Source organism: Lepidochelys kempii, chromosome 15, assembly GCF_965140265.1.
Source record: "Lepidochelys kempii isolate rLepKem1 chromosome 15, rLepKem1.hap2, whole genome shotgun sequence".
Classification (NCBI taxonomy): Eukaryota; Metazoa; Chordata; order Testudines; family Cheloniidae; genus Lepidochelys; species Lepidochelys kempii.
Genome location: NC_133270.1, coordinates 33483377 through 33505105, shown reverse-complemented (window position 1 = coordinate 33505105; position 21729 = coordinate 33483377). Strand labels below are relative to the sequence as shown.

The window sequence follows — 21729 nt, the reverse complement described above, 5'->3', positions numbered from 1 at the left end:
AAAGCTACATAGAGGTTGAGTAGAATCTAGAAGTCACTGTTGTAGATTTTTAAAAATCAAGTCTGTGTACTTTTTCAGTTGTCTTAAACACTTCTTGTCCTCTTCACTTAAGGATTCAATATAAATGCCTTCATTAGTCAACTTCTGGACTGAAGTCTTTGCTTCTTCCAGTACTTTTTCAATGGATAGCTCTCTGATTGAACCAAATGTAGCTTCTATTGCTGGACAAAGATCTTCTACTGTTGTAGCAGATGCCTGGATGGCATTGTGTAATGACCCAAGTGGTTTCAACAGTAGACTTACAAGAGAGAGAATGGCAATAGTCTTCTCTGAATGTAGTAGCAGAAGTAATCCACCAGCCTCATACTTAGTTCCATCCCATCTTGGTAGATACTTTCCAGAGCCAGTAATAATGGCTGGAGTAATTTTAAGACAACAGCCAAGGATCGCTCATGAGAAAGCCAGAGGGTTTTCCCAGGTTGGACTAATTTCAACTTCAGTCCCAGTATATCTTCTATATTTTCCAAGATATTCAAGATATTGGACTCTTGCTGAAAAAAGAATATAATGAAGACATTAAATTTATCGCTTTTTTAATGTCTTTTGAACAGTCTGCAGCTCGTACTAGTGCTAGTTGGAGTAGATGGCCTCTGCAGTGTGTATAGGAGAGACTCGGGTTACACTTTTCTCTGAGCAAAGCTTTTGCTCAACCATGTCTTCCAGAGAAGTTTGTAGCTCCATCAAATGCACAAGCAGCCATCTGTTTGGGGTCCATATGATAAGCATTTAACTCTTCTATGATGTGGGTTTTCACAGATGCAGCCAATCTGTCTTCTATAACTTGAACATCTAGAAATGTATCTACTGGCCTACCACTGACATCAAGATAACATACACAATGACTTAATACTTGATGACTATTTGCATTGGTGCATTCATCAGCCATGTATGCAAATTTTTTGAATGTGGTGAGAGAGTTCTTTACTTTTTCAACTGTTGAGTCTTTCACTGTTGCACCACAGGCATCTAGCCAGTCAGTTGAGTTTCTTGCAAAAAGATAGTGAGCATTTGCTGGTCTTGTTCGGAACCAGTGTTCAACTTCAGGATGAACAAGTGACAATGCACTTAACATTGGTCTCCAGTTTGTAGTGTGTGGTATCTCTTGCTTAAATAGAAAGTATGATGCCACAGCCATGTTTGTTCGCATGAACTGTGTTGTCTCCACCATTCTTAACAGCCTCATTAACACTCACTGGTGTTGTCCTTGGTCAGTGGAGACTCAGAGTTCAGAGGTGCTTTCACATGAGTTTATCTCCCAGGTGGGGGCAAGAAGGCACCTTGCTCATTCCTCCGGTTGCTCACTGTTCGCTCTGGCCACTGTTGTTTGTTGTGTCACTGTTCACTCCATCGCTCTGTTGCCAATGGCCCTGCGCCGTCACCTTCTGCTGCCACTGTGACCTCTGTGAGTTGGTCTCTTGAGGTTCCACCCAGCTCTCAGTGATTTTCTTCAAGAAGGATGTGGATAAATTGGAGAGAGTCCAGCGAAGGGCAACAAAAATGATTAGGGGACTGGAACACATGAGTTATGAGGAGAGGCTGAGGGAGCTGGGATTGTTTAGCCTGCAGAAGAGAAGAATGAGGGGGGATTTGATAGCTGCTTTCAACTACCTGAAAGGGGGTTCCAAAGAGGATGGCTCTAGACTGTTCTCAATGGTAGCAGATGACAGAACGAGGAGTAATGGTCTCAAGTTGCAGTGGGGGAGGTTTAGATTGGATATTAGGAAAAACTTTTTCACTAAGAGGGTGGTGAAACACTGGAATGCGTTACCTAGGGAGGTGGTAGAATCTCCTTCCTTAGAGGTTTTTAAGGTCAGGCTTGACAAAGCCCTGGCTGGGATGATTTAACTGGGAATTGGTCCTGCTTTGAGCAGGGGGTTGGACTAGATGACCTTCTGGGGTCCCTTCCAACCCTGATATTCTATGATTCTATGATTCTATGATTTTAGCTGAGCTCTCAGTGGGGGAACCTTGCTGCTAGTGCAGACTGGGCCGTCTCTTCCACAGAAACACAGTCCCACAGCAGGTCTAAGCACTTAGACCTGATTATCAGTGATTTCAGCTGTAGTGATCACTTAACAAAACAAAGACTATCTATGGAGCCTAATCACCTCTGTCTTTAAACAGTGGAGAGGGGCAGATCTAATAGTACTTGTGACTCAGGCAGACCATCAAGCAAAACACCTGTCCTCACCCTCTCTCTCTATTTAGCTGTATGCCCTTTACTCATACAATAAGAATAACAACATTTCATTATACCTCCCCCCACCTGCATTCAAGTGATTTGTAACCCAACCCCAGCCAAAATCTATCACCTGGGCAACACAGCTCTGTTTGCTGGATACCTAGGTAGATTAGGTGTGAATGTAAATACAATCTGGTCCTGAAGCCTTTCCCCACAGCCCCTAGCTCATCACTAGCTGTCAGGGAGAGCTCATTTAGACTCTGCTTATAAATCATAATTTTAAATTATTAGGTTGGCCAACATCATTGAAATGAATGAACTGACATGGTCATAAACACAACAGCTGTGAAAGGAAGCTAGTCTTTGTTCATACTTTTCAAACCTATTATACTTTTTCAGGTACACATATTTTATCATACACTGTATATGCTTTTAAAGTGTGTATTAATGTTTCAATTTCAATTTCAATTCAGATTTCCAAACAATCACTAAATTGGCAACACTGCATGTAACTAGTTCACAAAACTGGGGCTGGGGGTGTTGGAGAAATTCGGGGGGGGGGGGGGGGAAATCCCCGTGCACCACTACAGACTAGGGACTGAATAGCTAGGCAGCAGTTCTGCAGAAAAGGACCTAGGGGTTACAGTGGATGAGAAGCTGGATATGAGTCAACAGTGTGCCCTTGTTGCCAAGAAGGCTAACGGCACTGTGGGCTGTATGAGTAGGGACGTTGCCAGCAGATCGAGGGACGTGATCATTCCCCCCTATTCGACATGGTAAGGCCTCATCTGGAGCACTGTGTCCAGTTTTGGGCCCCACACTACAAGAAGGATGTGGAAAAATTGGAAAGCATCCAGTGGAGGGCAATTAAAATTATTAGGGGGCTGGAGCACGTGACTTATGAGGAAAGGCTGAGGGAACTGGGATTATTTAGTCTGCAGATTTCAGAGTAACAGCCGTGTTAGTCTGTATTCGCAAAAAGAAAAGGAGTACTTGTGGCACCTTAGAGACTAACCAATTTATTTGAGCATCCGATGAAGTGAGCTGTAGCTCATGAAAGCTTATGCTCAAATAAATTGGTTAGTCTCTAAGGTGCCACAAGTACTCCTTTTCTTTTAGTCTACAGAAGAGAAGAATGAGGGGGATTTGATAGCTGCTTTCAACTACCTCAAAGGGGGTTCCAAAGAGGATGGATCTAGGCTGTTCTCAGTGGTAGCAGATGACAGAACAAGGAGTAATGGTCTCGAGTTGCTGTGGGGGAGGTTTAGGTTGGATATTAGGAAAAACTTTTTCACTAGGAGAGTGGTGAAGCACTGGAATGCGTTACTGAGGGAGATGGTGGAATCTCCTTTCTTAGAGGTTTTCAAGGTCAGGCTTGACAAAGCCCTGGCTGGGATGATTAAGTTGGGGATTGGTCTTGCTTTGAGCAGGGGGTTGGACTAGATGACCTCCTGAGGTCCCTTCCTTCTATGATTCTATGATTGGAGTGACGGATTTTTGAATTTCCTGACTTTTGAGTGCTTAGTATTGCAATCTCAACATGACATTAATAGGTAAGAAGGGAGAAGTTTGTGTCTTTATATATAATCTGTACACTTTACAAGCCACCCCAAAGAACCATTATTCATATTTATCCTATGTAAAATATGACAGTAAAAATCATAAAATTAACATATACTTTAGAGGGACTTGGGGCAGTGTTTTTAATCGGACTTGTTTTTGTTTGGAAGAAACTCTGGCTAAAGTGACAGGCTTGTCTTCAGTTGCCATACAGGAGAATAATTCTGATGTGATTGAGGTACGCAACTCAGAGCACTCTGGGATGTTGGAGGTCCTGTTGAACAAGGAGGTGCTTAGTTTCTCTGAGCAAAGCTGGATGGATTTGAAAGGTTAGACATTGATATCAACCTTGAAAAGGGTGGGTTATAGTGTTTCTGCTCCAATCACACTTTGTATTCCTACAAGGCCCCTGTGTAGTTAAACATCAGCCCAGATGTTTGTTCGCTCCAGTCCCTGCCTTCGTTTCCAGGTTGAATGGTCAATCTGGGGGTGATTCTAGAGATGACATGAGGGGCAAAATAGCTGACAGGCAGGGTCTCAGCAGCTATGCTGGGACACTATCATAGGTAATGGAATTATCTTCCTTAACCTGCATTTCCTTAGTCTAACTGGCACAAGAAGATGGCAAGAGAGGCCTGGGTCTGAGCAGAAGTGCAGGCACCAGGGTTAAGAATCCCTCCAAAGAAAGTTCTGAGGACTGAGTCAGTACAGCAGCACTTTGTGTAAATTATCCGTTATGGTTGAGATTTTTCAAAGGAGCGTGAGGGATTTAGATGTCCAAATCCTATTGAAATCAGAGTTGGATGCCTATTTCCTTTGGGTTTCTTTGCAAATCCTAGCCTGTATTTCTGTGGTGCCTCTTCTCAGCAGTGGCAGTGACTCCCTCTGCATTATGGGTGGCACTTGGTTAGAGTGGCCCAAGGGAAAGGGAAGGAGCTGGTGAAGGGAGAAGCTGATGCATATTATGCTTCTCCATTAAGATGCTGTGGTCTAGATTGTGGTAGTTAGCCACTGGGCCACACTGGAATTAATGCCACCCCACTCCAAGGTGTGTAATGGCAGGGTAATTCCTCAGGAGGCACATCCCTTCCCTGAGCTCCCTGAAATGCAGGGAAGAATGCACATGGTTGCACTATCCAAAAGGATGATGTAGTTCCCCTGCTAATGGAGATGTGGATGAGGCCATAGCCCAACTCCTCCCCTCCCTCGTCATTATTTCAGGTGATTTGTGTCTCCAGGGATATGTGGAGAAACAGATGGTGACTTTCCCTAGCCCCTGTGTCAGGGTTAAGTGGAATAAAAGCTCCTTACTCCCCTTCACTCCCTTCCTTTGCCTACTAGGTCAGGGTCAATTTAGCCTATGAAAATATAATGGCTATCTAACTTTTTTTCTCTCTCACATGGATTCTCACAACATGCCACATGGTAACATTCAATTATTCCTCTTCAAAAATAGAGCATGAAAATGTGCGCTGAATGCATTTATGTTACTGCAGTATGACTGGTATTATGATTACTTGATTCTCTATGAAAGCTGTTAATAGCAGTCTAAATATGAGTGGAAGTTTAATGGGAAACTTGCAGTTTTCCCTCAGTCGGGGAACATTTATGTGGCCAGTATATTGTGAAGTATGTGTCATATATAATCACATGTTTTCTCTCTTTGTTATAGGCCTCTTTCTCTATTCCACAGCTGATCAGAACATCACAGTGATGTTCTCTTCTGGGGCTGGTATGGAACTAAGAGGAAGGGGAGGATTTCTGAGCCTGACAGTCCTGTTGCCAGTGGAGTTTCACAATCACACACAGGGTCTCTTGGGGGTTATGAATGATAATCCAACGGATGAGTATACCTTCAAAAATGGGACAACCATGTCATCTGATGCCAGCCCTCAGCAGTTGTTTGAGTTTGGAGCTGACTGTAAGTAATTTCCTGGCCCATTACTCCATTCTCAGGTTTACATGAAGTAGCTTCAGAAAATCAAAACCATTTATTATTTGCAGCATAGAAAATTAAGCCATCTTCAAAGAGAACAAATCTGTTTTGAGCAGCCTGTAGTAAAGAGGTAGGGCCTCCTGTACTCCAGTGGGTGGAGCTCACAGTCACATGTGTCGGGCCCAGAGCCAGGAAGGTAAGGCCTCCTACATTGTCTGTATCACAGAATGGAGCTTGCATTTTTGATATCTTAGCTTTTCTGTTGAGTGTCCAACTGGAGCTAGCATGAAGTGACTGAAAAGTCACAATAGTGCTGTGATCCCCAGAATATAAGTGTTGTTTCTATTCAGATATATCATCTTCTGACAGAGTTTTAGCAAGCATGGACATTTGTGCTAACTGCCAAACTCCTGGACAGAAAACAGGCAGTTTATGCTAGGTAAGAAAGTAAGAGAAGGGCTGTTTTAATCTAAGTCAAATAATCTGCCAGATACCTCCAACATGCAAAATTAGGCTGCTCTAAATTTCTCTAAGGATTGATCGGGGGCAAAACAGTGGTGTACACCCCCCCGCCCTTTGCCATCCATCAATTTCTGTATCAAGCACAGCTCAGCCAGATTCCAGCTCTGAACCCATAGTGAACAGTCCCTCCTCAACAGGCTTCCAATATAAAATGCAAAAATTAAGATTATGACTCCAAGGAAGGTTTTTGTTTGTTTATAATGTTTGGGTTGCTCTATCTAACATATTTTCAGGATATCATCATGGTGTCACCAGGTATCTAATAACCTGTGCAATAATTTCTCTGGGAAAATGGTGGGAACATCAACTCTTTAAAACTAGACTGACCCAAACACTAGTCTAGGTGCTATGGTAATACAAATAATTATAATAGTAAATGTACAAAAGGGAATAATCCTGTATTGGAATGGAGAGCGACTAGATGGGACCTAAGAGGTCCGTGCCATCTCTAAATTTTTGATCTATGAAATTTGTAGCACAATATGGTGTTAGTCTGAGAAGGTGGGTAGCAGTGTTTGCAGAAGCATGTCCAATGTACATGTGACTCTCTGGCTGATATAGCTTATAGGCTCAGACTCTCCACCAAGAACTAATTACTGAACATGAAAAGTTTTAAGCAATTATTCAGCTATTTTTTTAAAGTACAGATGATAGGGTTTTTGCCACTCTCCAGTAGCTTGGCTACTGAAAAGATTTGCCTTAAACTTCCCTCAAAATATATTTTTTGGATCGATATCAAGCCTGGAAAATTTCAGCCCCAAAGAAGAATTTTTCCTAATGATAATGCATATAGAAAGTGTTGAAAGAAAGAGACTTGATAAACTTAACTACGGTGCCTGTTATCAGTGGACTAATATATTTACATAACGTAAAATGAGATAGAAGAACCACTTTTTAAAACTCTGGCAGCAGTTCCATTATCAGTCTCGACCTTGCATATTTGAAACTGCATAGTGTTTAACTGATGCTGAGATAATACCTTTGGGGATAAAGGAATGCACTGTCCAAATTATATTGTATATGAACATATACATAGACATCTGTCTGTCTGTTTCCTCAGGGGCTGTCAAATATGAAACTTCCCTCTTTACTTATGACACCCAGTTCTTACTGAACAACTTCTATGCGGAAAAGCACAACTCTGCCTTCATACCAGTGTTTTCTCCTTATGAAGACCCTGCTGACCTCCTGATGAAGGAGATGACCCTGCTCTGTGATTCTGACCCTTTCTGCAGGTTTGATGTCCTGACAACCAGAAGCCTCAAGGTGGGAAATTCCACCAGAATATCCCATCAGAATCACAAGTGGCTGGTGGAGAGTCTACAGCCAGGTGAGGCAGTGTTAATCAGGGCAGTGCATAGGAGTGAGAGCACTCCATTAGTGAACACCACAGCATTCTGTGCAGGGTTTCAGAATATTAATCTAGCATGATTACATATGATCAACTACATATGAGTTTGAGGATTTAAGTATGGTGATGTTTTCACCAGCGGAAATCTCTATCAGTTGTACCAAGACCCTCTGTGCAATGAGTGAAAACCTGGACAGGTACAAAGTAAATTAATTTACAGCCTCTGAACTCTTCCACCACTTCCTCCATCATGAGCCCCACCTTTACTTGTCTTCCCTGAAGGAAAAAAGACCCCCTCCTTAGAAAAAAAAATACCAGAAAACAATGAAATGTATGTGCTAGTTCTTGGGGTGCCCAGTACTGAGTCACTGTAACGTATTTGCCTCCACCAAGAAGGAGAATTACTTGTGCTTAACTGGGTGTTAGCTCCTTGTGTGTTGATTACTCAAACAATCTCCTCTAGCCTATGCCATCCCTTACTTTGTTTTGCAGGTTAACCCCAGTCTCTGAGACACTTTGAAATGTCCTCCTGTGGTATTCAGCCCCTTTATAGACTGAACACTCACAGAATTACGAGGTCAGCTTTTTCCAGGAACAGTATATATACCAGCTTTGATGATTCGAATTAGGATCAGCTTCTCGTATAACACCACAGCACTGAGTTATCTTTATAGTGAAAATAATTGTAAGTTTTATTATCAAAAACATAAAGATCTAAGAGCTAGTGAGTAAGAATAATGGAAACAGGTTACATGTAAAACAAAATCATAACACTTTCTAGGGAATAAAACTTAACTTAGCAGGCAAACCTTCTGTCTAAGGAAGTTTCTCTCACCCCAAATATATTTTGCAGCATTCCAACCAAGCCTGGTTGAGATCCCATTTTCGTTAATATAAACACACAGTCTGTTTCCTCAAGTTGAGGATAAAAGGATGTCTTTTTGCCTTCCTCTTTTATTTCCAAAAGTTCATTGTCTCCCCCAGAGACAGGGCAACCTTCTTTGGGTCAGCCTGTGGTGTCTTGACTTCCCATCTCCCTGTTGATTTTGCTTGTAAATGGGACTTCCATAGTGTCTGTTTACAGTAGTTAAATTACATTTTGATGGGGACACACACCTTATCTCTTGTTTGGAAGAAACCTGTTTTTCTCTTTGGTGACAGACATTTAAACATATTTTTCAAACATATACACAACTCCTTAAATATCATCCATACGTACATCTTGTGATGATTATGAGGATCAGTATGAGATATATATATATATACACATATACACGCTTTTATTAGAGACTTCACATGAGATCATTTATGGATAAATACCATGTGTGCTAGGAGTAGTGAGTTTGTCAGGCCTGTTAAGAGTTGCTGTTACACAACAGTGGACCCTCTGCCAGTTGGTACTGAGGGATTCTTAGGGTCACAGTGAGCCACTGATATGCTCCCCACCCTTCCCCTTTTAGCTCCTGTTCTCATTTCTGCACTTTCTTCTGTCGCCACTTCTTGTGGGATTGCCTTTCTAGGTTCCAGGATCAGAGACTGCACACAGAGCCCTCCATAGGCAATAGCCTCCTTGTCAGACATCAGCTTATTCATACAACAGGAAGTCCCTGAAATACTACAGGAAATTCAAACAATGTGGGATTTGGGTTACCCCTATCATGTCCTGAGTGTCTGGGCCCTCTTAGCTTTTATAGTCAACTCCTCCTTTGAGAGAACACACACTATCTAATCAGTGCTGAGGAAACCATCTCTTGAGGCAAGTAACCCCAACAGTAAACACTATGTCTCTAAACTCCTTTTCCTGAGCCAGGTGAGCAAGAAGTTGATGAAGAACCATCTACAACAGTCTCCAGCTACACCTCATGTCCACCAAGATCCTACACCCTTCCCAGTCAGATTTTAGATCAGTATCTGGCAGAGAGAGTGCTGGTTGTGCAAGTAGTTGATTTCCTGGCAGAGTGCAAACCTCCATAATCATATCTCTGAATCCCTCAGGAACATTTAACACAGTTTACCTGGAGATGCTACTGGGGGTCCCCAGAAACATGACAGAAGTAAGCAAAGTTGTCTGGAATTGGTTCACAACCTGCCTCTAAGAACAGTTCCAAATGGTTGTGTTGAGCAACTGCAGCTACATTTGTAGAGCCCTCATGTGAAGTTCAAGGTTCGGTCCTCTCTCCCACTCTACTTGTTATGGCCTCAATTCTGAAAAGGACTTAAACGTGTACTTAAGTGCTTTCCTGAATTGGGTACTCTGGGTAACCCTAGTAGAGTAGATTGTGAGATACCATGGCTTCTAATGCCACTAGTACATAGCTGACGCCCCTTCTTTCCATCATACCACATATTCAGAAAACAGTCTTCCAGCAGTTCAAATGCCTAAGCAAGATCAGTGCCTAGATTAAAAAATAGCTAGCTAAAAGCTAAACCTTACAAAAGAGAAATGAAAAGTGGAAGTGCCAAGTTTTTAATCTTTATAACACCCAATGGGTGATGCCTGGCTACCTCAGCAACCATGTCTTGCTCAAATTATTGGACAAGGGTGAGGCTCATGAAAGCAGGAGAGAGTTTTCTCAGCAGGCTGGCCCACAACTGAGGAGGTCTGCTCCTCAAGAAATTAGAAGGACCACAAAATTCAATACCTTCAGGACAAACATGTAAGACTCATTACTGTGCCAACAATATTAATAAAATACACCCTTCCCTTTCCTCTGGAGGAAGAGAGGCAAATAATTACATGGATTGGCCACAGAGTTCCTTTGCCATTCTGCAAGGACCTTGTGACAAAGTGCAGGGGCACCATGTAATTAGCTTCATGATGTTCTCAGAGTAGATTCAGCCATGTATTCCACTTAGGTATGTGTGCGTGCCCAGCATGCTGGAGCTGAAGAATTTTGCCTAGCAGTACCTGTAGGAGGTAGCTGTCACACCTTGTGCTCGCAGCCACTCCCCTGGCTATATGAGGCAGCACTGCCACTGTCTTATGCTGTTGTGTATATTTAGTTAGTATCCTTAGTATTAGTGTTAGTTAGATTTAGTTAAGTATTTCCTGGGTGATACGCTCACCAGGGTTTAAACATTGTCCATCATGTGGGGGAGCAATCCCTAACAATGATCCCCACATACAGTCCTTCATTTGCTTGGGCAAGGCCTATGTCCGAGATTGGTGTTCAATTTGCAAGTTGTTCACAAAATGGACTCAAGTGGCTAGGGACCTTCACTTAAAGCAGTGCCTGCTTTGATACTGAGGCCTACATCGGATCAGAGCAGGGATCTCAAACAGAAATCACTATGAGGGCCACATGAAGACTAGTACATTGGCCCGAGGGCCGCATCACTGAAACGTTTTCATACAATGATACAAAAGTACAGTCAAAAATGAAAAAAAATGAAGAGTAATATACTATTAAAAGTAAATGTATTAACTGTTTTAAAACTGTAATGCGAAGAGGGGTTTTAATAAAATATCAAACGCTCAGTAATGCACCTCAGTCAAACGACGAAACACATATTTACTTTTAGAATTACTTCTGTTAAAGCCCCCCCGCCCCTGGCCCTGCCCCCACTCCACCCCTTCCATGAGGCCCTGCCTTTTCCTACCCCTTCCCCAAAGGCTTCGCCCCCCACCACCCCTATTCCAATCCTTTCCCCAAATTCCCGCCCTGGTTCTGGCTCTTCTCCACGTCCTCCTCTGAGTGCACCGCGTCCCCGCTCCTCCCCCCTCCCTCCTGAAAAGTCCCAAGCACCACCAAACAGCTGTTTGGCGGCAGGAAGCGCTTGGAGATAGGCAGAGGAGCAGGGTTGTGGCACACTTAGGGAGGAGGAGGGGCGGGGGGTGAGGGGAGCTTGGCTGCCAGTGGAGTCAGCGCCTATGGCGAGCCGCAGGAAATAACTCAGCGGGCCGCATGTGGCCCACAGGCCATGTGTTTGAGACACCTGGATCAGAGGTTACCCTAGGGTTCCGAGAGTGCTGCAGTTTCGCATTCTGGAGCCAGTGCCTCTCTAAAGAGGCAGAGGAGCTGCTCCCCATTGAGTGCACTGAGGAAAAGGTTGCATAAGACTTGTTGAGACCACTCCAGATCTCATGATTCTTCTGCCTCCACCAGAAAGTGTATCGATGGGCATGGTGTTAATGTTGGCACACGGGATGGAGGAAGTCCTTCGAACCTGTCCCTGATACTGTGTGTGGAGGTCAGAGACCTTGTACCGTTGACTCTGGTTCTGGCCCCAAAGTGTCCATTGAGTCCGGTACTAACAACAGTGATGCTGGTACCAGCTGTTTCCACTCTAGCAGTGTATCACGTGGCAATGGACCTCCTCTGCCTTTCTGTCTGGACCTTATCCAGGGCTTTGCCAGGGCTATATTGTTTACAACACCATTGGCTGAGCAGGCTGTTGAACCTTTGGGTCCGGCAGCACTGTATCCTGATATTTCCCTGCTGCAGACTGTGGAAGTGAGGCTGGTGCTGGGAACGATGCAAGGGACCTCCTTGGTACCAAGAAACTCCTTGGCATCACATTTTGCACCACCAATGTTACCATGGCAGCACTTACCACCCTCTGCATCGGCACCATCAGTTATGTTGGTACCACTGCTGACTTCTGGGATGACAACATTCCTGGCACCAGAAACAACAGAAGTGTACTTAGTGTTGGCAGTACCATATCCACCGTCAGTGCCGGTCCCTTGTTTTTGGGCAACGGATGAGTCAGACCAGATGCTTGCACCCTCAAGGCTGGCTTCACTTCAACCCGAGACTCCTTGGTGTTGAGTTTGGGATGTTCTTCCTCCTGTTCTCCATTGCCTGGCCCATGTTGAAGGCCATTCATGGAGCATCATGGGTACTGGGATTGGCACTTGTCTTGCGGTTATGACAGGAGTCCCTAGCCTGGTGCCTACTGGCCACCAATGCACTATCCTTATGCCCAGTGGCCTTCATGGAATCCATGGGACACTCATCAGTTGCAGAGGTCACACACCTCATCTCACTTTAAGGTGAGCTCTCTGGGCATGTCAATGTCAATGACCCACCACAGGTTCAGACACCATTGAGCCTTCCCCTGGCAGAGCCTCCAGAGTTGCCCCATTCAGGTCTGCCAGTATAGGAATGGAATCCAGTCCTGGTGTAGTTTAACTGCCTCTTTATCGTCCCAGGATGATTCAGCAGTGTACGGCTCTTTCTCTCCTTCAAAGTCTGAGGGCTCCAAGGCCTACTAGGACCATTTTCAGTGCATGGCTGCTTCTCTGGGCATCCAGGCAGAGCTTCTCCAGGAGAATACCCATAAATTGTTGGATATCCTGCACCTGTCTGCCCCTAGGAGAGTGGCCTTTAATATTAACGATGTTCTCCTGGAGCCTGCAAAGGTTCTTTGGACCATGCCACTTCCAGTGCCACCTACTTCAAAGTGTTTGGAGAAATGCTATTTTGTCCCAGTACAGGGATTTGAGGGCTTTTACTCCAGCCCATCCCCTAATTCTCTGGTTGTAATTATGGTGAATGACAGAGCTCAGCTGACCAGGTTTAAGTCCACTCCTAAGAACAAGGATTCCAAGAGGATGCACTTAGTGGGTAGAAATATTTACAACTCTTCTTCTCTGCAAATGTGGATTGTGAACCAGAAGTCATTGTTGTCCAATTATGACTTTGTGAATAGGATGGCTGTGTCTAAATTTGCAGACCAGCTGACTGAAGCCTCCAGAGAGGAATTTCAGGTGTTCATCAGTGTCTTGGTGGCCAAGACATCGTTACAGTCCACACTGGATGTCAGGGACACTTCAGCCACAGTGATGGCCCTGGCAGTGTCCATGAGAAGGGTGTCCTGGCTGTAGAATTAGGGCATTGCTCCTGTCATGCAGCTGGCTATAGAGGATTTGTCCTTCGATGGCCAGGTATTCTTTTCTGACAAAACAGATAAGACTCTGCACTCCTTCAAGGATTCTAGGGATACCCTACATTCCTTGGGGGTGTATACACCATCAGTGCAAAGGCATCACTATGGCGGTCAACAATAGCAGTAGGAACAATACTGTCAGCAATGCACCTTTGGGCAGCCTTTCACTCCCCTAAGACAGCTGCGCTATCCCAGAAAGAGACATCTATCCAGAGAAGGAGGCATTTGGGTCCAAGCACCCATTTTGATTTGTTAGTCTAGAGCAGTTCAGTTGTTTCTTCCTTTACCCTGTTCCCTCCATTTGGGGACAGGCTGGCTTGCTTCCACAGTGCTTGGGGCTCGATTACCACCAACAGTTGGGTCCAAAGCATTGTCAGATTGGGCTATTCTGTCCAGTTCCTCTCCGCCTCTCCCTGTCCCTCTTCAGGGACCCATCTCATGAGATACTGTTCCTCAAGCAGGTCTGGTCTCTACTGGCTTTGGGAGCTGTAGAGGAGGTTCCTCCAGAACACTAGGGTCAGGGTTTCTATTCCTGGAGCTTTCTGATTCCCAAATCCAAAGGAGGGGTAAGACCTATTCTCGACCTTTGCAGCCTCAACATATAGATACATGAGGTTCCAAAGGTCACCGTATCAACTTCCATCCTTGCATTATCTCAGAACAACTGGTTTGCTGCTCTGGACCTTCAGGGTGCTTATTTCATGTGGCGATTTTGCTGAGCCACAGAAAATTCCTCCAGTTCCTCATGGTAGAGTGCCATTTCAGTGGTTCCTTTTTGCCTCTCTTCTGCCTCCCGGGTTTTTACCAGGTGTATGGTCAAGCCAATGGCATACTTTAGAAAGAAGGAAATCCATATCTTCCCATATCTGGATGACTGGCTAGTGAGGGGCAGGTCCAGATAAGAAGTTCTTTCTCACACACACCTTACACTGCACTTACTCAACCATCTGGGTCTCATCCTAAACACCAGAAAGTCAACATTGGTTCCCACTCAGAAAATCAAGTTCATTGGGGTCCTAATAGAGTTTAAGAGCATTTTTGCCAACCAACAGTATTCAGGCAATTTGCCACTTTTGTCTAGGTCTTCAGTCTCAACCTTCCACAACAGTTCAGGTGTGTGCTTGAGGCTCTTGGGCTACATGTCTTCCTGCATGCAGGTGATCCAATTGGTAAGATTGCATCTTTGCCCTCTTCAGATGTGGCTTAGGACAGTTTATCCTCCATTTCTTCATCCCTTGGACAGATTGATCCACCTCCCTCCATTGGCCCTGGACTCCTTGCAGCTGTGGACACTTCAGGAGAATCTACACCAAGGCATTCCCTTTGCCCAGCCCTCACCAACCAGGTCTGTTATCACCAATGCATCCCTGAAAATCAACCTGTTTCCTACAATAGACGTGTTTGTTCTGCTTTTGTGGGGTACCAGTCCAGGCTCCCTGACTGACACCTGTCATCTTAACTGGCATTCGCCTCTGCTGTATGTGTTTCCGCTGATCCCAATCATTCCACAGGTCATCCTCAGGTTAAAAGCGGATTGTGCCAAGCTCATCCTCATTGCCCTGATGCGGCCGAGGCAGTGTTGGTTCTCCAACCTCACGCTATTGATTCAGCGTCCCATAACCTTTCTTCTCTAGTCTGACCTGTTCACACAGAATCATGGTTGCATACTGCATCCCGTGCTCAGTTCCCTGCATCTCACAGCATAGCTGCTTTGTGGTTGAATGATGAGGAAGAGCAGTGTTTGTTGGCTGTTCAATAGGTTCTACTCAATAGTAGAAAGCCCTCTACCAGAATGGCCTATTTGGGGAACTGGAAGCTGTTTTCTTTGTGGTCATTGGCCCTTGGAGTTCAACCAAACTGGCCTTTATCCATGACATCTTGGATATTTGCTGTATCTTCAGTCGTCAGGCCTTGCATTTAGCTTATTGAGGGTGCATCTGGTGGTGATCTCAGCATTCCACCCCTCCATTCATGAAAGATCAGTCTCTTCCAGTGCCATGATAGCAAGACTCTTAAAAAGGCATCTTTGTTGTCATCCTCCAGTTCTAGAGCCAGTCCCTTTGTGGTACCTTAACACAGTCCTAGTGGTGTTGATGGACCTTCCGTTTGAGTCTCTGGCATCTTGTCCCTTTCCTCTTTTATGTCAGAAGACTGCATTCCTGGTGGCCATAATATTCATAAGGAGAGGCTGAGAGTTGCAGGCTCTGATGCCAGAGCCTCCTTATACACAATTCTACAAGAGCAAAGTAACTTTACAGCTGCACCCAAAATTTTTGTCTAACATGGTCTCTCAGTTTCATTTGAACCAGGCGGTATATGTACCTGTTTTTTTCTGAAACTACATTAATCTCCGGAGGAGCAGCATCTCCACACATTAGATGTCAGACAATGTATAGCCTACGTGCATAGGAATTAACCATTTCATGCTTCGCCTCATCCGTTTGTGTCATATGCAGATTGTACGAAAGGTGCAAGCGGTCTTTTCACAAACAAACTCTAAGTGGATAACATCCTATAACAGGACAGCATATGAAATAGCTTTGACTACGCCTCCTCAGCAGGTGCAAGCTCATTCCATAAGAGCACAGGCTACGTTAATAGTGTTACTAAGTGATGTCTTAATAGTGGATATTTGAAAGGCTGCCATGTGGTCCTTGATACATACATTTGAGAACCATTATGCTATTACTGCATCATCTAGAGCTGATGCAAACTTTGGGAAGGTGATCCTGCAATCCTTGTTTAGATAGGCTCTTAGTCCCACCATCTGTGGCTACTGCTTTTGAATCACCTAAGTGAAATAAATGGCTTCAACTACTCAAAGAAATGGTTACTTATTATAACTGAGGTTCTTCGAGATGTGATGCAAATGTGTATTCCACAACCCACCCTCCATCCTCTCTGCACTGGGGTCTAGTCTCCATGCATTCATTGTGAAGATACTGCGGGGGGTTGAGGCATTGTTGCCTCATATAGACGGGGTGGGGCTATGAGCACGACACACAAGCACTGGCTCCTAGAGGTACTGTTATGCAAAATTCTCCGTCTCCGGTGCACTGAGAACACACACACCTTCATGGAATACACATCTGCATCATATCATGAAGACCCATAGTTATAGTAAGTAACCGTTTCCTCACAAAGGACCAAGTAGTGCCCCTGAAATCTACCTCAGGCTCCTTACAGTATGGCATAGGACACTCTGACTGGTTAGTGGGCATCATATTTGCTTTTCTTCCTCTTGACAACTGCAACTAGTTCGCAGTCCCATTTTGGCAGCATAAATGGAGGCAAGTTAAAAATTGTCAGCAAAGAAGACACCCATGTATGTAATTTAAACTTTTGTCTTCACTGAGTAACAATACATCTGCCAAAAACAGGCTTTCAAGTCCCCAAATGAAGAGAAAAATTAACTCAAATATAATCACAGTTTTGACCACCATAGTTTCTCTCACTCCTGCTGTTACTGCTTCTGAAGTCCAGAAACTCTTGTTCAGTAATAGAATTTGATCATTTTTAAAATGTGTACTTGTATCCTGTGTGTATGAGGTACAGTTTTCTGTTATACATCGTTTTTACAGCTCTAAAGAGAGACAAAGAAAGAAGAGGTGACATAGTAAATCAGCTCATTTGCAGCGCAAAAAAAAAAATAAGGTTTTTAGATCTCTACTGTGGAAATCACAGAATTGTAGAAACAGATTGTGAAGGGTCATGTGATACCCAGAGCTACCCTTTCAAACTTTGATTATGTGGGTTCTAGTCTACTTGATGAAAAGAATAAAAAATAAATGCAAAGTAATAGATACCAGCCTCCAGAATATTCGGGAGCAGAAGTATTTGGCTGACAAATACTGAATTATGATGATGTTCCACAACTGTGTTGTCAGAAAATACCCATGATCCACTGAAGATCAACAGGGCTGTGGGTGTGACTATCACCAGCTTCATGTTGAGTTAAGGTTGCTCTTGCTAGTTTATTGCTCCCATTTGTTAGCTCTGCTAGACTAAAAGAATCTGTTACTCTTTTTCAATTATATTTAAATCACCATGCAACTCACTGGACTAGCTGTGCCAGTGAAACTAAAAGACTTTCACCAGATAGCTGTTATCTCCTTTTCTTAGTGGTCTCTTGTGGCTGGTTGGATCACCCCACCAATGGGAAAAAAGAAGGGACAAACTACCTGTTGGACTCAACCATCCGATTTAGCTGCAATCAAGGATACAGGCTTGCTGGATCAGAAGAACGAACCTGCCAGTTGACTGGGGTTTGGTCAGGGAGCACAACCAGCTGTTTGCCAGGAACAGGTATGTGTGGGTGTGGGTTTTTTTTCAAATGTCACAAATTTTAATTGAAAATCGTTGATGTAAACATGGCCATTTCAGCAATGGCATGATGCTGAAAACAAAAGCACCAACTTTTCTCTTGAAAAGATGTTGAATACAAGAAACCTGATCTGCTACAAAGACAGATGTTTAAATCATAGAATCATAGAATATCAGGGTTGGAAGGGACCTCAGGAGGTCATCTAGTCCAACCCCCTGCTCAAAAGCAGGACCAATCCCCAATTAAATCATCCCAGCCAGGGCTTTGTCAAGCCTGACCTTAAAAACTTCTAAGGAAGGAGATTCCACCACCTCCCTAGGCAACGCATTCCAGTGTTTCACCACCCTCCTAGTGAAACAGTTTTTCCTAATATCCAACCTAAACCTCCCCCACTGCAACTTGAGACCATTACTCCTTGTCCTGTCCTCTTCTACCACTGAGAATAGTCTAGAACCATCCTCTCTGGAACCACCTCTCAGGTAGTTGAAAGCAGCTAACAAATCCCCCCTCATTCTTCTCTTCTGCAGACTAAACAATCCCAGTTCCCTCAGCCTCTCCTCATAAGTCATGTGTTCCAGACCCCTAATCATTTTTGTTGCCCTTCGCTGGACTCTTTCCAATTTATCCACATCCTTCTTGTAGTGTGGGGCCCAAAACTGGACACAGTACTCCAGATGAGGCCTCACCAATGTCGAATAGAGGGGGACGATCACGTCCCTCGATCTGCTCGCTGTGCCCCTACTTATACATCCCAAAATGCCATTGGTCTTCTTGGCAACAAGGGCACACTGCTGACTCATATCCAGCTTCTCGTCCACTGTCACCCCTAGGTCCTTTTCCGCAGAACTGCTGCCTAGCCATTCGGTCCCTAGTCTGTAGCTGTGCATTGGGTTCTTCCGTCCTAAGTGCAGGACCCTGCACTTATCCTTATTGAACCTCATCAGATTTCTTTTGGCCCAATCCTCCAATTTCTCTAGGTCCCTCTGTATCCTATCCCTGCCCTCCAGCATATCTACCACTCCTCCCAGTTTAGTATCATCCTCAAATTTGCTGAGAGTACAATCCACACCATCCTCCAGATCATTTATGAAGATATTGAACAAAACCGGCCCCAGGACCAACCCCTGGGGCACTCCACTTGACACCGGCTGCCAACTAGACATGGAGCCATTGATCACTACCCGTTGAGCCCGACAATCTAGCCAACTTTCTACCCACCTTATAGTGCATTCATCCAGCCCATACTTCTTTAACTTGCTGGCAAGAATACTGTGGGAGACCGTGTCAAAAGCTTTGCTAAAGTCAAGAAACAATACATCCACTGCTTTCCCTTCATCCACAGAACCAGTAATCTCATCATAGAAGGCGATTAGTCAGGCATGACCTTCCCTTGGTGAATCCATGCTGACTGTTCCTGATCACTTTCCTCTCCTCTAAGTGCTTCAGAATTGATTCTTTGAGGACCTGCTCCATGATTTTTCCAGGGACTGAGGTGAGGCTGACTGGCCTGTAGTTCCCAGGATCCTCCTTCTTCCCTTTTTTAAAGATTGGCACTACATTAGCCTTTTTCCAGTCATCCGGGACTTCCCCCGTTCGCCACGAGTTTTCAAAGATAATGGCCAATGGCTCTGCAATCACAGCCGCCAGTTCCTTTAGCACTCTCGGATGCAACTCGTCCGGCCCTATGGACTTGTGCACGTCCAGCTTTTCTAAATAGTCCCTAACCACCTCTTTCTCCACAGAGGGCTGGCCATCTATTCCCCATGTTGTGATGCCCAGCGCAGCAGTCTGGGAGCTGACCTTGTTAGTGAAGACAGAGGCAAAAAAAGCATTAAGTACATTAACTTTTTCCACATCCTCTGTCACTAGGTTGCCTCTCTCATTCATTAAGGGGCCCACACTTTCCTTGGCTTTCTTCTTGTTGCCAACATACCTGAAGAAACCCTTCTTGTTACTCTTAACATCTCTCGCTAGCTGCAGCTCCAGGTGCGATTTGGCCCTCCTGATTTCATTCCTACATGCCTGAGCAATATTTTTATACTCTTCCCTGGTCATATGTCCAACCTTCCACTTCTTGTAAGCTTCTTTTTTATATTTAATTTTTTTTGGTTAGTTTCAGCCATTGTGCTAAGATCTTGGGTTAGGGTGCAGCTGTTGGCATGAAGGCTTGTATGCTGAACCGTTAAGGCATTCATCTGCATACATGAATTTCCTTGACTCCATCGCTGGCATATTCGTGATGTGTAGATTAAAAAGTATCAGGGCCAGGACAGAGCCCTGAGGGTTGCCCTGCAAAGGTGACTGCAAATGCTGTCACCTCTCATCTTCTTTCTAACAGCAAGATGCCAGCAGAAAAAATTACATGCCAGGAGGTCCAGTGGGAATTCCACAAGAACCAGCAATGCTCAGAGGAATCCTCACTCTCCTCTCCATATTCTGTCAAGGAGATCAACGTTTCACGGTTGGAAACCAAAAGCCAGAAAGCTGCAGCGGTTGATGGCATTCCTCCAGAGTTTCTCAAGAACCGGGGGAGACGGGGACAGGATTAGCTGCTGATGCTTTTTACTGCTGTGCATAGAACCAGAGAAGTGCCAACAAGCTGGTGACAGGCAACAGTGGTTGCCCTACTGAAGCCTGAGAAATCTCCAGAGGGTGCAGCCAGCTACCACTCCATCTCTCTCCTCTCAGCCACCAGCAAACTCATGGAATGGGCACTGCACCGCTGTCTGTCTGATATTATCAAAGACATCCCCCCAACAGAGCAGGCCAGATTTTGCCTGAAGAGGAACAGCTGTGACCAACTAGCTTCACTTACCAGCCACATTGAGGCAGGATTCCAACGTAAATTGAAGACGGGGATTGCCCTTGTTGAACTAGCCTCAGCATATGACAGTGCCTGGAGACAGGGCCTCCTCCTCAAGATCTCCTGCATCATTCACTACCAGCAAACGATCCATCTCTTGCCAGTGATGACCAGTGACCTTCGCTTTAAGGTACACCTTAATGGCCAGATCAGTAAACCAAACACCAGTAACAGGTAGACAATAGCCTGTTGTATATCTCTTAACTGCAATGCAAATAGCAGTGCCCTGATGATCAGTCTGCCAAGCCAAGATCAGCATCTGGATAGAAAGCAGTTGATTGAAGTTAAACCCAAGCAAGTTAACATGGTTGGGAAGAAGAAAACAATTTGAAGACCGGTTTCAGAGGAACAGCCGTGTTAGTCTGTATTCGCAAAAAGAAAAGGAGTACTTGTGGCACCTTAGAGACTAACCAATTTATTTGAGCATGAGCTTTCGTGAGCTACAGCTCACTTCATCAGATGTTTACCGTGGAAACTGCAGCAGACTTTATATACACACAGAAATCATGAAACAATACCTCCTCCCACCCCACTGTCCTGCTGGTAATAGCTTATCTAAAGTGATCAACAGGTGGGCCATTTCCAGCACAAATCCAGGTTTTCTCACCCTCCACCCCCCCACACAAATTCACTCTCCTGCTGGTGCTAGCCCATCCAAAGTGACAACTCTTTACATAATCAAGTCGGGCTATTTCCTGCATAGATCAAGGTTTTCTCACATCCCCCCCACCCCCATACACACACAAACTCACTCTCCTGCTGGTAATAGCTCATCTAAACTGACCATTCTCCAGGTTTAAATCCAAGTTAAACCAGAACATCTGGGGGGGGGGGTAGGAAAAAACAAGAGGAAACAGGCTACCTTGCATAATGACTTAGCCACTCCCAGTCTCTATTTAAGCCTAAATTAATAGTATCCAATTTGCAAATGAATTCCAATTCAGCAGTTTCTCGCTGGAGTCTGGATTTGAAGTTTTTTTGTTTTAAGATAGCGACCTTCATGTCTGTGATTGCGTGACCAGAGAGATTGAAGTGTTCT

The 21729-nt window shown here is 44.6% G+C and overlaps 1 protein-coding gene across 23 annotated transcripts in view; it reads left to right on the top strand.

Annotated features, from left to right (window-relative positions):
- Positions 1-21729, top strand: part of KREMEN1 (kringle containing transmembrane protein 1) — a 146067-nt gene that overhangs the window by 31064 nt on the left and 93274 nt on the right. For 20 of the 23 annotated variants that reach the window (XM_073312966.1, XM_073312960.1, XM_073312964.1 and 17 more), the window contains 4 exons: positions 3973-4131; positions 5475-5723; positions 7321-7590; positions 17626-17808. In XM_073312966.1, the coding sequence (XP_073169067.1) occupies positions 3973-4131; positions 5475-5723; positions 7321-7590; positions 17626-17808 (861 nt within the window). Of the gene's footprint in view, positions 1-3972; positions 4132-5474; positions 5724-7320; positions 7591-17625; positions 17809-20271; positions 21234-21729 lie in introns of those variants that run through there. The other 3 variants (XM_073312981.1, XM_073312959.1, XM_073312965.1) reach the window with 3 other exon arrangements.